The sequence below is a fragment of the Anas acuta genome, chromosome 15, assembly GCF_963932015.1.
Source record: "Anas acuta chromosome 15, bAnaAcu1.1, whole genome shotgun sequence".
NCBI classification, from domain to species: domain Eukaryota; kingdom Metazoa; phylum Chordata; class Aves; order Anseriformes; family Anatidae; genus Anas; species Anas acuta.
Genome location: NC_088993.1, coordinates 16,644,612 through 16,659,568, shown reverse-complemented (window position 1 = coordinate 16,659,568; position 14,957 = coordinate 16,644,612). Strand labels below are relative to the sequence as shown.

The 14,957-nt window shown below is 49.3% G+C and overlaps 1 protein-coding gene across 5 annotated transcripts in view; it reads right to left on the bottom strand.

Moving 5' to 3' along the window:
• The window catches only part of LMF1 (lipase maturation factor 1), a 186,594-nt gene that overhangs the window by 14,047 nt on the left and 157,590 nt on the right, over positions 1-14,957 (bottom strand). For all 5 annotated transcript variants that reach the window (XM_068698852.1, XM_068698850.1, XM_068698851.1 and 2 more), the window contains 3 exons: positions 10,939-11,122; positions 8,273-8,426; positions 5,890-6,073 (listed from right to left, as the gene is read on the bottom strand). In XM_068698852.1, coding sequence (XP_068554953.1) covers positions 5,890-6,073; positions 8,273-8,426; positions 10,939-11,122 — 522 coding nt within the window. The remainder of the gene's footprint in view (positions 1-5,889; positions 6,074-8,272; positions 8,427-10,938; positions 11,123-14,957) is intronic.

Here is a 14,957-nt window from a genome sequence, read left to right as displayed (position 1 = left end):
GATGCACATGTGGAAACAGCTGGAAACTTGGCACAGGAGCCCGGCATTATTATTTCACATGGTTGGGAGCCCTGCACGTTTTCACATCGGGCTCGGTGTGCGACTGCGGATGACCGGGGGAGGGTTTGCATTGCAGCCCTGTGTCGTAAGGGGCTTTTTTTTTGCGTCACAGCCTACCCGCTTTGGGGATGTAAAGCAGTAACTCCACCATCCGGGATGTTTTCACCCAATATTCACATTTCTGCTTACGCTGACGTTTACCCTTCTGCAGCTGAGTGACTTCAACTGTTGCTGTTTGGAGAACTTGAGCTATCAGCTGGAGAAATGAACCACGTCGTGCAGAAAGGAGAGCGTAACTAATGCGATGCTTTGCTTCCTGCAATGCTCCATCTCAGCAAATTCACTACTGTCCTGCTACCCGAGTGACTTCACCGGGGAAGGCTGAAGGCTACTTCAGCGTGTAGCACCCCTCATCATCTCCAGTGACCTCATTCCCCTCTTCCTAGGAGTTTCTTAGAGAGGCGAAGCATTTTATAGCAGGTCTGGCTCGCTGTTTGTTAATTCTTTGGGGCAGTTCCTCAAGGAACGCTCAGCCACCCCCTCAGCCTGCTGGCGAAAGCATTGTGTCCCCAGAGGAATTGTGCACAGCAGCTGGCACTAATGCCCCTCGGGGGGACTGAAATTTCTCATACCGATCGCAGTTAAAAGGAGAAAATATAATTCCTACATTCTGCACGTGGACCAAAACGTATGCATGCGGCAATGGAAAATGGAAGTGAATTGAGGCCTGTATTTTGGGAAGGGGAAAGAAAGGAAATGTAAAAGGCCCTGCTTAGTACGTTGGTCACGAGGTTTAGGTTTTACTACGTTACACACACCTCCTCCTCCGCTCTGCTGCCATGCAGCTTTTTCCTGTAAGTACCTCCTGGCTGGACAACCCAGGTAAGAGAGGTTTGAATAAAATATTTTATAGAAGTTTCATCTGCCTTCCCTACGTATAGGATTTCTTTTTCTCAGCTCTTCCAGCAAAAGGTCCTCGAACACCCATCCTGCTGCTCATGTTTCTGTCTTCTCTTACAGAGTCAGCTGAATTTTTTCTATAAACTTACACATCGTACCTGGAAAACACACGGTTCTTCTGGGTGCACCACAGCTGCTGTTATTTGGAAGGTTTGGTGCCAGTTTTCAGAGCTTTTAGGACACAGCCACAGTCTGAGCAGCTTCTGTGCTGGTGTCTGGTGGCACCGTGGTGCTGCCGGTCCCCTGCTGGAGTTAAAACATTCCAAACACAACGTGCAGCCTCAGAACGGTCACCTGAGACAGACAGACAGATGCCAGGGAAGGGAGATGCTTGGAGGGGGAACAGCCCCTGATATTAGCACTGATGTTGCCTGTGGTTCTGCCATGCTATCGAGTATGATGCTCCTTAAGTCTTAAACATCCCAGGCATGTCACTGTGCAGCACACCGGGATCCCACCGCTCTCACCTCATTAACGTGGAGCAACACAACTCCTGCACAACAAAAGTGGTCTGAATTTTAGATGTGTCCCCTGGGCTACAGGCCGTCCTGACACTCTGATACTCTTGGAGTTGCTTCAAGGTATAATGCAGGAAAACACTGAGCTTTACAAAACAATCTCAAGAGGACAGTGGGATTGTTATTTTTTTTTTGACTAGTTATTATGTGGTAAGCACCAAGAGCATGCCTTCGCGCTGGCCAAACACAGACCCCAACATGGAGAGCTTACACGACCTAAACAGAATAAATAACCTTCATGCCACAGCAAGGAGGAAAAAGCCTTTCCTTTGATTATTTTTTATTAAGAGCAGTGAAGGCTTTCTGCTACTGCCCAATGGTGAAGAACAAATGTCTTTTACTACAAACAACCGGCTTTTACAAAATCCAAGACATCTCACTACCAGGAAAACTGACCAACTCAAAGCCCCAAAACTATGAGCACTATTTTGTTTTCTGGTTGTTATTTATTAACGACACCGAATCCACCTGCAGCCTGCCAAAAATCTGCCCAAAACACTTTTCATACCAGTGGCACCACATAGCTCATTTCTAGGATACGATGGTGGGGCACCTACAAACAATAAACACGTAAGTCAAATAATTATGGGAGCATTGTCATCAGCTGGAGGAGAGAAAAAAGCTTTAACAAATTTGTCTCCAGCTTCTGTACAAACAGGACGTCTTTGCATTGGAACGACACCTCTGGGAGCGGATTCTGCCATCACACTATCTTCTTGTTGGAAAGTTTTTCCTAACGCTTAACCTGAATTTTCTTGAGATTAAATCATATTCTGCCATTTGGTCCATTATTTCCTCCCTTCTCCACAGGGACGCAGAAAACAGATTGTTACTTTCCACTTTGCGGTAGGTTTCCACATATTCCAAACCTGTTTTGATGGCCAGCCTTCCCTCCTGCTCTCACCCCGTGCAGATCTGTTCAGGCAGTCGCTGAGAGACGAGGTTTTTGCAGGTCCCTCTGCTGCAGCCTTGCCAGTTGTCTGTGTCTTTCCTGAATTAGGATGCTTGGCTTAGTGGGAGGGTGACACCGTGCACGTCAAATGCCTGCTCACCTCCTTTGTCTGGTGTTTTTCTTTTTATAATGCTGAAACATCACTGCTGGTCCTCTTCTGGTGCTGCACACTTGGCCCAAGAGGCTGATTTGGAGAACCGCTCTCTGATCCATCCCATCCAGGGCAGGTGACAGCTCCTGCCTGCTAGCATCACCGTGCACTCCTCTCCTGTCTGCTTGGACCAAAACCAGCAGGATGGCTGTGCTTTCAGATCTCCTCCTCTGTTGTACTCACACAGCTTGGTGGCACCTGCAAGTGTCCTGAGCACATCACGCTGCTCTTTCCAGGTCGTCGGAGCTCCTCTTAAAAAATGTGCATTGCATTGAGCTGGGTGAAACCTGGGTTTAAATTGCTCTGATGGAGGTAGGGGATGCGGAGGCAGTAACAGGCACCTGACCACCAGCTCCTCACCAAAGGACGGGCCGTTTTTGTCAAAAATGTCCTAGCTCACTTTGCACTTGCGTGATGGCGTTATCAGCTGGGCGATGGACCAAAGGCAGTCCTGTTTGAGGCAGCTGCTGAGAAACCACTGAAAAAGGTCGCAGAGATTTCCACACGCCGTTGCTGCTGGCTATTTGTGGGAGATTTTCCCTTTCTGCAGACAGGAAGAAGCCACGCAGACGTGGTTCTGGACGGGTTACGTCCCTGCCAGAGCTAAATGAAGGACTTTAATTCAGAGCTAGAGCACCCACAGGATGGCGAGACGTATGAAACAAAGAGGGGATTTAGAAAACAAATGAAAAGGCATATTATATTTAGATAATAAAATTAACATCATGAAAATTGTTTCCTGGAAAAATAATGCCATGTTACATTGCATACAATCAAGGCACTACTGGAAACAGTAATTAAGAGGCAGCCAACTGCTAATTGCACTTCAGAGGTGGGGCAGTGCCGTGGCTCCTCCTGTTTTGGAGCTTGGGCAATGCCGGCGGCTCCTCACAGAGCCGACCCGTGCCAGCCTGGCCAAGGGCCTGGCTCTCCCAATTTTGGGCTCTTCAAAGCAAATCCTGCAGCTACAGCCAAGGTGGAAAGCTTCGCAGGAAGCCCGCAGCGAAGGAAGGCGTCGTATGTCAAGCGGTGATGAGGTGCAAAGAGGAACCTGTCACGAGCAGCACAAAGGGATGGTAAATATCTTCCCCCAAACTCCCCGGGCTTTTCTGCAGGCTGTCAGAGCTGGATATGTCAGGTCCTTAACTGACCGCCTCCAGCGAACTGCAAAACCAACCCTGCGGCCGGCTGCTCGGAAGCGATCGCGCAGGCTGTGAACAGCGGTGTTAAAAATCCAGAACTTTTCAAAACAAATTAAACATAATCCGGAGGCTGAAGTAACTTGGTTTTATGGACTCCATAAACTACTGTACGGGGTTTGCAAAACTTGCCTGACTCCACCAACTTCTTCTGGGGTTTCGGCTGCTGGTTCCTCGTCCTTTCCGCGGCTCTGCGGGACTCAAAGCCAAGCAGCGAACATCCTCCTGCAGGCTCCGGCAGCTCCGAGCAGGACGGCCAGCTTTCCCAAGGATGACAGCTGACACTAAGTACACAGCTCACAGTTTTCAAACAAACCTTCAGCCACTCCAGAGGAGATTTACTTCCACGCTTACGCACGTATTTGCATGCCTAAACCTAAACAGCCATGCTTGCAAATGTTTGCTGCTGTGCACGTTACTCGTGTTCCTGCTGTTTTCAACATGCGTCATCCCCAGATCTCGGAGGGTTTTTCTTCTCCTTTCTGCTCTTTTTCTTAATTCCACTCTTAAGCAGGATCTGGGAGTGCTTCCCGAAGAGCAGTTTGCACTGGGAGGCTGTGTGAACGCCCTGGTCTTGCTCAGGAAAGGATTTGTGGTCCCAGCCCTGAGCATCCCACTCAGGCTCACGGCAAGGAGGGGACGAGCACCTCCACTGCCCGGCGCACGAGACCCACGGAGCTAATTACTGCTACTCCCCCAGCCCCCCGCTCACAGGAGCGCTTTGGGGAACCCTTAAAAAAAAGAAAACAGATGCGAAGGAGCCTGTGTTACTTCCTCTTCCTCCTCCTCCCCAGGCTGCTCCCATACATCACCGTCACTCAGCACGCGGCCGGTGTCCGCTGACAGACGGCGCTGGCGTGTGACGGTGTCTCTCAGCACCAGCACGGCCAGCACTTGCCCACCATGCAGGAGCGTTTCTGCCCTTCCCCTGTTTGTTTTTCAACCCGAGAACACTTTGTATTTTAAGGCCTTGGGGGTATTCCTGCCCAGGAAACAAGCGGCCTTTCTCTCATCTCAGAAATGCTTCTGCCGGGTGACCTGGGCTTCTCTGCAGCTGGAGCCCTCCCGAAATGCGGTAAGGTTTACACCAGCAGCTCCCCTTCAAACGTCTGCACCCTCGTTGAATGCTGTGCACCGCTGCTGGCTGAAGTTTTAACCTTTGCTATCGTCTTGCTGAGGGATAAGCATACCTAATGCAGATTAAATGAAATTCCAGCGCACAAAAACTAGCGGGGTAAATATAAAACCATAGCCAAAGAGCGATGGTTATGTCATCACTGAGGAATCTAAAAGGCGCCTAAATGAAAATACCACAAAGAAAGAAAACAGAGAAGTTTGGGGCAGGGGGGAGAGGAGAGAGGAGAGCATCAGGAGAGGACATGAGAACAAAGAGAAAAGCCTGCCACAGCCTGCGATGGGGCTGCCTCACACCCCTGCTGTAAGCCCCAGATTTGTAAAACTCCACCTAAGTTCTGCTGGTCACACGACTGCGATTTTGCAGAAAAGGCTACGAGACATTAAAGAATAACATTTACACGTTTTCCCCCTCTTCCTTCTTAATGTATAGCTGCCACCTGCCTGCTGATACCACGTGAGGATGCTACATCTGCCTGCAGGCAGGCGAGCAGCAAAAGCATCTGCCGGGTCCCCAGGGGTGTCCCCAGGGGGCTGAGGGTCCCAGCGGCTGGCAGAGTGACCCTGCAGGACACAGGCACACTGTGGGGCAGATTCTGCCCCGTACAGAGCCGTGAACCCCCACCGTGCCACCACGCCTGGGGACAGGTGCAGTCCATGCGCCTTCTCAATGCCTTCAGCTCCGTTATTGCTGAGAAACAATTAAAAAGCCTCACATAAAATTTCCAAGAGTTTCATTACACTAGCAGCAGACATCCTTTAGGAATACATTTTTTTTTTTTTTTAAAACATAATTAACTTAGCCGAGGCTTCAAATATCCATCCCCCCCCACCCCAAGCACATTGTAAATTCACGTAAATTGTTTTTCCTGGTTCAGGGGACACACACGTCTCAGGACACACAAAGGCACGAACCTGGAAGGCAGCGAACCACATCAGCCAGTCCAGGCGGTAGTGGTAGGGGCTTATGAAGCACGGGCGCCTCTTCAAGTCCCCGGGCTTGCACTTGAAGTCGTACTCCTCCCAGACAGCAGCGGGGTCGTTGGGGTCCAGGCTGGACGTACCCTGAAGGATGACTTCTGTTCTCTCCTTGGTAATGCTGTGGGACACATCAGACTGTGAGTTGTCTCAAGTCATGTAAAATGCTGGTTCACAAGAGTCAGCACAGACACTGTCTGGCAGCCTTTTATCTTTCCAGCAGCAAATTATATGGAAATGTCCATCTTTCACATTTTTCCCTCATTTCCCTCTCTCACGCTGCACTTGTGCTAGGCCAAGGAGGAACTGCGGCCCAGAAGGATGATTCCTACTGCAATTGATCTGTCTGTCCTTCTTGATCTTGTCTTTCTCAAGAAAGAGAACACAACAAGCATTTCCCATGTCCCAGACAAGCATCTTCACCCTGGGCCTGTCTGTCTCTTTGTAGCAGGTTTGTGAAGAAAATCTTTCCCTCGTTACTCTGATGACTCCCATGATGAATGAGCTCTCTGACTACAAACTCCTCATCATATGAGAAAGCAGAGATGAAGGATGGTCACATCCCCATCTTCTCCATCCTGGCTGCAAGGGAGGTCTCATGATTACTCAGCTAGAGCAGGAGGTACTGCGTGAGCCACTGCAAATCAAGCCAAGAAAAGGAGAAAAGGAAAACAAAACAAGCTCCCCGTACCTGGTAGATGTTTAGAAACTGGGTTAAAAAGCCCCCCAGCCTTACAGCAGGTCATGCATATTCCCTTTGCTGCTTGGTCGACTTCCACTGCACAGCCAGGTGGCAGAGCAGCGGGGATGGCAAACTCCAGGCCATGGACAACCCATGTGAAACCACAACTTTCAGGTTTTCAGTGCCTGTCAGGGATGCTCAGGCCACTCTGCCTATCTACCCTGTCCCGCTCCCAACACCCTTTTAATTTTTTACTGCTTTGGTCCTTCCTCCCTCAGCCCAAGAAACTGAAAGTTTGGACACACTCGGGCTCCACCTTCTCCCCAGTACCTTCCAGTGACGGATGCTTACAAGCAAGGAATGCTGTACATCCCAGCTTATAATTGTTACCTACATTTAATAGATTTCTGGATTCTCCAGCCAAGCTCCATATTATATGCTGGGCTGAGTTATGAGCCGTGGCCAGCTGCCCAATGGTTAGAAACACACTGTAAATCAGGGACACCAAATTACTAATAAAAGTATGTTCCTACTGTGTGATTCAAAATATGTCAAGTTTCACATAATCGTATATTCATTATAAGCTGCAATCCTCTTTTTATTGGTTTACATAGGCTGGAATTACAAACATATTACAGCAGCATTTCATCACATGCTCTTTAGGTTCTGGTAACTGTTGAAACAGAAACCATGGACTGAAGAAGAAAAAGAACAACAACCCAAAGAAAACAATCTCCTGTAGCTTCACCACTCCAGCCTTCAAAGAGCTTCAGGGGTTATTCCTTCTTCTCTCAGAAAAGAAGAAACTTCAGTTTTTCTCACAACTTTTTTAGTGTTGATATTTTTTATCATTTTTTCATTTTTTTTTTCTATAGAAATGCCTGCTGTTTGAAAAATTGGGGAAAACCTCATGTTAACTTGATGTGCTGCAGGTGTGCTCTGTACCTCCCATGCCTGCAGCGAGACCCTCCTGCCCCAGCAGCCAACCTGCAGCAAAAACCCCAGCTGCTGCTGATCCTCCTGTGGGGCCTTGTCCTGAGCCCATTAACCCCAGGGGAGCCCTCAGGGTCCTCTTGGGGACCACCCCTTGGCCCTCCGTGGCATTTCCTGAGCTGCTGGCAGCAGCCAGACCGCTGTTGGGCCTGTCCTCTCCATCTGTCTTGTTCTTTTTGTGAGTCCATTTATACTTTAGTCTCCACAGCTTCCTGTAGCGATGAATTCCCCAAGTCACTTGTTGGAAAAAGCACTTCCTTTTGTTGGCCTTGAATCTGCTACCCAATAGCTTATGTGAATATTTACACGAGGGAGAGCAAATGTGTGCACGGGAAGAGAAGTGCACCATAAATAAAGTGGGCTGGTGATGGTGAGGACTATCCACTGGATGAACTCTCGTACGGATATTTTCATCCTGCTATTACATTTGCTCCATCAATATAATGAGCTCACCGAAAGGAGCTCAAAGAAAACAAATTGTCATTTAATGGGAAAGAAACCTGCTCCTTTTTCTCCTTCTCCCTCATAAACAGATATTCCAAGTCTACCGGCTACTGGAAAGATTTCTGTTTAGCTTTAAGGCTATCAGACCATCCCACACACTGCTGACAGCAGGAGTACAACGTGCCGTTAAAATGCGAGTACCTTCCAAAAGCTCCGTAGGTGTTTACTATCCTGAGAGGGTTGAAGGAGGTGTTCATGACTTGTCTGGAGCTGAGCAGGTTCAGGACCACAGGGACGCTGAGGTAAGCGATCAGGAGCCCGAAGGAGATGTTCACCACTTGGCGGATGCAGCGGCCTGTTCGGGACACGAAAGCAGAGCAGAGGAATGTGATTTTGCTGCCAGGAGCCAGCTCAGCTCCTGCACCCCTGGGGGCATAGCAGGACCCCCCCTCGGGCCGGCCGGGACCCCGCTGGGTGCTCGCAGCTGCTCGGCTCCGCGCCCTGGGGCTGGCGAACGCCCCCCCATAACCGAGCAGAGCTTGCCGAGGGCCATGCGCTATCGCTGGAGAGATCTGCCTTTCTCTAAATAGTCTGAGAAAGGGCTAAAAGGAAAAATGTCTAAAATGCAAGATTAATCATCGCTTCAGCGCGGGGGGAAAAAACCCAGCTGGCACTCGCACCTTGCTCAGAGTCACCCTCCTGGTCCCCAGCGTGCGTGGGCTGCCTCCGGCTCGCCCCGGCTTCGCTCCCGCACGTGGCCACCCCCCGGGCTCCTGCCACCCAGCCTCGTTTCCTGCATTTTCCTCCCTGTCACTCAGTGGCTCCGTTCAAACCTCCCTGCTTCCTCTGCAAATCTCTGTGACTTATCGCTTCTGTGTGAGATGTGTGACTTCAGCAGCGCTCTGGTATTGGGTTTGCAGGAACAGCGCCGGATTCACGTGGCATTTCGGTCTGGAGAGAAACCCAGCGCAATCAGACAAATAAGCACAAGTGACCTCTGAAGGGCTCCCATGCTTATGGCCGTTTTTAATTTGTTTAACATTAACAGCCAAAGGATCAGATTCAAAGCAATAGCATGCAGCTTTCCCCTTATCTCTGCAGGAGAGGGATGTTTATTTGAACCCCTCTCAGAAGCTATTAATAATTGTTTAGTCTGAGAACATTTCTGGAGAACCGTTTGGTTTGGAAAGGAGCTCGCCGAGATACCTCCCCTCGCCCCCTGCGCTGCTGCAGGGCTGCTGCGAGAGCGGGACGAGGCTGCCCGGTAGCTATTTGTCTTTGAGATGAGCCCTCCAGCCTGGCCAGATCCTTATAAAATCAGGTCATGAGCAGGGCATGACTGGGTACCCTCCTGTCTTCTGCTCTTGTGACCCAGGGGTGAGTGCTCCTCTAAGCCTCTTGCCACACAGAGCAGCAGTGCCAGCTCAACAGCCTCTGCTTTGCTAGCAGAAAAAATACACAGAAATCCAAATTCACACAGAATATTACAGATACCCTACCCTTTACTTCCAGATTCCCCCTTTTTTTTTAAATCCCAGGACAGGGACACATTTACCCTCCAGAGCAGTGGCAGCTATGGATGGCTCTCCTTGCTTGGAGCAGCGCTGGCTCAGCATGGTTTTCTGGAGAACATCACAGAAAAGGAGCAAGTTCCTCAAAAAAAAGGGTCTATCCTCCCCCCCCTCATAGTGACTCACGGAGTGCCATAGCAGAGAAGCACCCTTTGGCTTCTCCTCCAAAAAGCACGGTGCAACTTGAGCGTTGTTTGGAACTAGATGTAAAAATACAGTTGGTAGGAAAGCTGTTGGCTCCCACAGCAAAGCTACCAGAATGGAAAAAGTGTTTAAGATTTCTAGCAAAATACATAGGATAGGACACACAGAAAGCTTAATGAAATTGCATTAGCCTTGCTGGAAGTAACCCCCCCGGTTAATAAGCTGTGTTTCTCGGTAGATGAGAAAGGACTAGAGACAGATGCTCTATCTTGCTGACATTTTTCACTCTTCTGACAGATGTTTAGTGTATTTAAAAATGAGCATCTGCGATTGTTGTTGATATTACAGGCAATTTGTTGCTTATATGCGGTTTATAAAAATATTACAAATACAACTCTACATCTGTTACGCAGCCCCATGACAAATATCCCAGTGTTGCTTGTGCAGGCAATCTTCTGGAACCAGGCTGTTTGAAAACTCTCTTCCGAGCGGAGCATCAGCCACATTAATCCCCTTTGTGAAGTTACAAACTTCATGCAGAGTTACTTAAGCAGAGCCCTAATGCCCGTGGGCTGTAGGGGCAGGAGGGCAAATTGGCCAGAGGGTCACCGTGCCGCGGGGGGAGAGGAGTGCTGAGAGTGAGCAAACACGAGACCTGCTTCTGCATCCAACTTCTGACATGAAACCCTTGTCCCAAACCACTCTGCGTGTTTCATCCTCGACTTTAAATAGTCAAAATAAAAATAAGAAAAAAAAAAAATACCCGCAAGCTAAATTGTGCAATTCTACATTGCTCAGTTAGGGCTGGAGTTTGATGCTCGCTGGGGCGAGGGCAAGGAACCCTCTGATTGCTGTGAGCAGAGAAGTCAGGATTTCTGCTGCTCGTCCCCCAAAGGCACCGTACCTGCACTGAGGACGTGCCCTCTAGTGGCAATGTCACAGCAGACCTTTACAAACCAGCTCCTGGTTTTGCACTCATTTGTCGTCAGCTCACGAATCAGCCACCCTTCAAACCACAGAGGAGACCACGCAGGGGCAAAATTATCTCCCTCCTCATCCATGTTTTCTCCAGATGGAGAAGATGAAAGCTTTTGAGATAAACACACTGAAAACACCTTTCTGTAGCTTTTTCTCCCTCCAGAAGCAACTCACCGTATCCCAGGGGAGGCTTCTCACCAGCTGCCTGCCTGGCCTGCATCTGCACCACCCGCTCTTTCACCCCTCCTCGCCTGGAGCTGAAGAGGAATCCCAGGCTGAGGTCGTCAAAGCAAGCGATGCTGGGCACGATGGTCAGCCAGTTGAGGAAGCTCAGGTTTCCGCTGATTATCAGAAGCACCTACACAGGGAAGAACAAAGCAGAGGGTGTTGAAGTTGCCAGCTGCATCTCCGCATCTCCGCAGTGCTCCGGGGACCGCCCCAGGGGCATCGCCCCCCTCCTGATGATGCCCATCTCTCTACAGAATCAATGCTTCTGAAACCCTTCAGGAAGAAATACTGGAATTTCTAATTGAAGACCAGGTTTAAATATAAAGTATTCCTTTATTTTATTTTATTTATTATTTTTTTTAGAGGCATTTTTTATTTTAACTTTTATTGCCCATTTATGAGAATGTTCTGCATGCGCAAGGCAGAAAAAGTGGAAAAATCTGCGAGTCTTTGGAAGAGCCTCCATAAATATTTGTACATAGCAGGAAGGGCTTTTTGTAGACACACAGTATTTTTTTCTTACTATCACAATGACTTGAAAAACAGAAGGAACCTTCTTGCACCCCAGTTCTCCGGCGAGTCCTAATGAGCACCACGCGGTCATGTTTGGGCACAGCCCGTTTAGCCTCGGCCATGAATCACATCTTCGCAGCATCTGGCTTTGTTTTGCAGCTCTCCCCACGGTTGCATGATGTAACTTCCTTGCCATTTCCATACATCAGCCACGGCGAAGATGCAGCCGCACCTCTGCTCGAGGAACACCCCGACCCCCTGCCAGAGCCTTCCACTACACCTCCACATAAAACCCAGCGCCCAGAACAATTTCTGCTACTTGCAAGCATTGTTTTCAATTTCTGCCCCCACTGCAGGCTCCTTGCCAGCCCTGAAGAAGCACAGCAGGGCAAAGGAAGGAGGACAGAAGGGCTGGGAACCGTGAGATGCTCCTGCATCACAGCCCTTCCCTGCACCCACTGATGACAACCGGTGTCTCGGGAGCCGCAAGCAGCCGCGCTCAGCCACGCTCCTGCACAAAGGAGCCACAAACGCCTCTCGGTCAAACCCTCCTCCTTGTCTGCATCTGTATGGATTCATGAAATCGGTCCAAAACCTTGCGTGGATGCCTCTGCTGCTGCACAAGCATGCACTGAAGAAAATCCACGACAGGAGCCAGTGCGGCACGGAGCAGGCAGAGGGCACCTGCACCTCTGTCACCACTCCCACAGCCCTGCTGGTGACAGCGATATTCCCGTGGGAAGCTTCCCCAGCAGTGTGAGCGAGCGGAGCAGGGTTTGTATCACACATTATTTGGCTTTTGACCACGTGTGAGTGAGGGATGTGGCGCTGGTGGGACCCCCCAGCACCCATCTCCTCTCACAGCGTTTTCGGGTGCTGCCCCTGCTGCTGGGGGCTTGGCTCCCATCCTGGGCAGCTCTGCCAAAGCCTCATTCTCCAGAGGGCTGTGAACATTTTTCTGTTTCTTCTAGCCTAAATTTATTCAAGCCCAGCCTATAGCTGTTTTTTTTTGTAAGTTGTTTTTTGCAGTTCATCGATGCCCCCGTTTAATCTCTGCAGCTCCATCCCTTCTCCGCCTTCACGCTTTCAAGCTCAGCCGGCCAGCTCCTGCCTCCGCTCACAGAGGACTTCATTGTCTGCTTATCCCAGCAACCATGCCCTGAACCTGAACAAGGTCCAATCAATCTTTCTGGGTGCTGACAAGAACCGCACAGAGGACATCAGATGAGGCTCCCCAGGAACTCCTACGGCGGTGCTAACATTCCCTTTCCCAACCAGAACCACTCCTCCCACTGCGTGCTAACCCCGTGTTTATCTGCTCCACCGGGGTGTCACGTTGGTAGTTGCCAGCACCCTGCAAGCAGCCTGTGTGCACAGTTTCCCCCTACACACACACAATTTCCCCAAACTGAGACGAAATGCAGCATTTTCTGCTCCCAAGCTGGGAGCATCGCCCCGCGTGCTGCACAGCCCCGTCCCATCCCGCCTGCCCCGCTGAGCTTTGAGGCCAGCCTGGAGTGAGGATGCTGAGAACTGACTGACCCCAAAACTCACTGCTTTGCTGGCGAACACAAACCATATGGTTTTTAACCTAGGGCAGCCACGGCTTCAACTGCTCCACGTTTCGCACGACGAGGGACCGCTGCCAGCTCAGCCCTGCGGACACCGCGACTCGCACCAGATGCGGAACGGACACCACGAGCTCGCTTCGACGCCAGCACCACAGCACCAAGCCCACCCCAGGAGGTCACCACGAAGCCACATCTGGCGTGTCCTGGGGCTGCCTGCCTCGAGCCACCGCCGTGCTCGGAAAGGGGCGTCCTGTGAGCGATTCATCACGCTGGCATCAGTCGCTGTATGGGAATCCACGCACACAAAGACAAAACAAGGAAAGAAAAGCAGCTGATGCCTGCTCAGGACTATTTTAGTTTTGAGCCTGATTTGGATTCTTGTCCCATTAGTCACATTACTTAGGATTTAGCCCTGGTTCTGCTAATTAACTAGCTGTTCCTCAGACGTATTAAAACAAAAAGGAAGAAAAAAGGAAAGAAAAGAAAGTGGTCTCACCATCTTATCCATAAAAAATGAAGATATGAGGCTGACTTCATGTATTACTCGTTGAAAAATAATGCTCTGATGTAATAGTCAGTTACTTTTCAGACCAACAAACGAGAACTTCCCCCACCTTCCATCTGGATTGAAAGCTGTAACCTTGGTTGGTACTACTTTTGCTCTATTTAAAGAACAGTTCTCCATTCACGCAGCTGAACTTTATCCTCCTGCATACAGACTTGAGTCTGCCTTCTCTAACACAGCCCCCCTCCACGAACACCAAAAAGCTACATCCCAGGCACAGAGGAAACCCCACCAAACCTTGCAGGTGCTCCTCTGGTTAGGGCAGTGAAAGCTCAGACAGCTCTGGCAGATGAACCCCAATGTACCGGGGCTCATGGAGAGCAAGGGCTCCATGCAGGAGACATCCACCTCACCTCGTAAGCAGGACAATTTAGCTGCCCAGGGCTCTGGGGCATTACCCAGAGTTATGAGGATTTTGCTATACTCACATAGACGAGGAGGCTCTATTGCAATATGGACCGGCGTAGCCTGGACTTGCTAAATTGCGTGGTAAGAGGCAGTTCTTGTTCTGAAGAAACTTAAATCTAAACATGCAAGACAAAGTTAGATGAAAATTAGGATTTAATACAGCTGTGTTACAGGCGGAGAATGGAAGAATTTTGGCACCTAGTTCTTATTTCAACAACGCTCTCTGGGGACATCGCCTTAAAGAAACTTACCCAAGATCACCTAAGGGCTCTTGCAGCAGGGCCTGAAATAGGATCCAAATCTCCCAATTACAAATCCAGTTTCCTAATTACAAGTCCCCCTGAAATACCTGCATGCCCAAAGGCCAGTCCCCAGAGTTTCCCCATGGTTTATCCCGGTGTGCACTCAGCCAGCGTGCACTTTTTTTCCTTCAAAAAGGCTCATTTTTGTGTGCTTGATGTCCCGCTGGGGCCCTACTCATGAAAATAAAAGACGGTCTCCCAAAATACTATTCCACAACCCAAATATCAATAACATGCACAGTTTTGGTCTGAGACAGTGTACTATTAAAAAGATGCACATTTTCTTGTTATAAATGACAACAAATAAATGTTAAAAACATGTCATTTAGTTCCCTCAGAGATTGGCTTTTTTTTTTTTTTTTTTTTTAATACAGTTATTTTAAGTTATAATTTTCAAAAACCCTGGTAGGACTCTCTGGTAGCAGATCCACATAATCCTAAAAAAAAATTAGAGATCGGACCAATTGAAGTAAGTCACAAAAGTCCTGCTATTATTTAGTAAAAACAAAAATACACTAACTTATTTACCCTGAGTTGGATAATTATCCAGAATTACGAGGGGGACGAAAGTATTTAAATCTGAATTACATACACATGTTAGGTCCT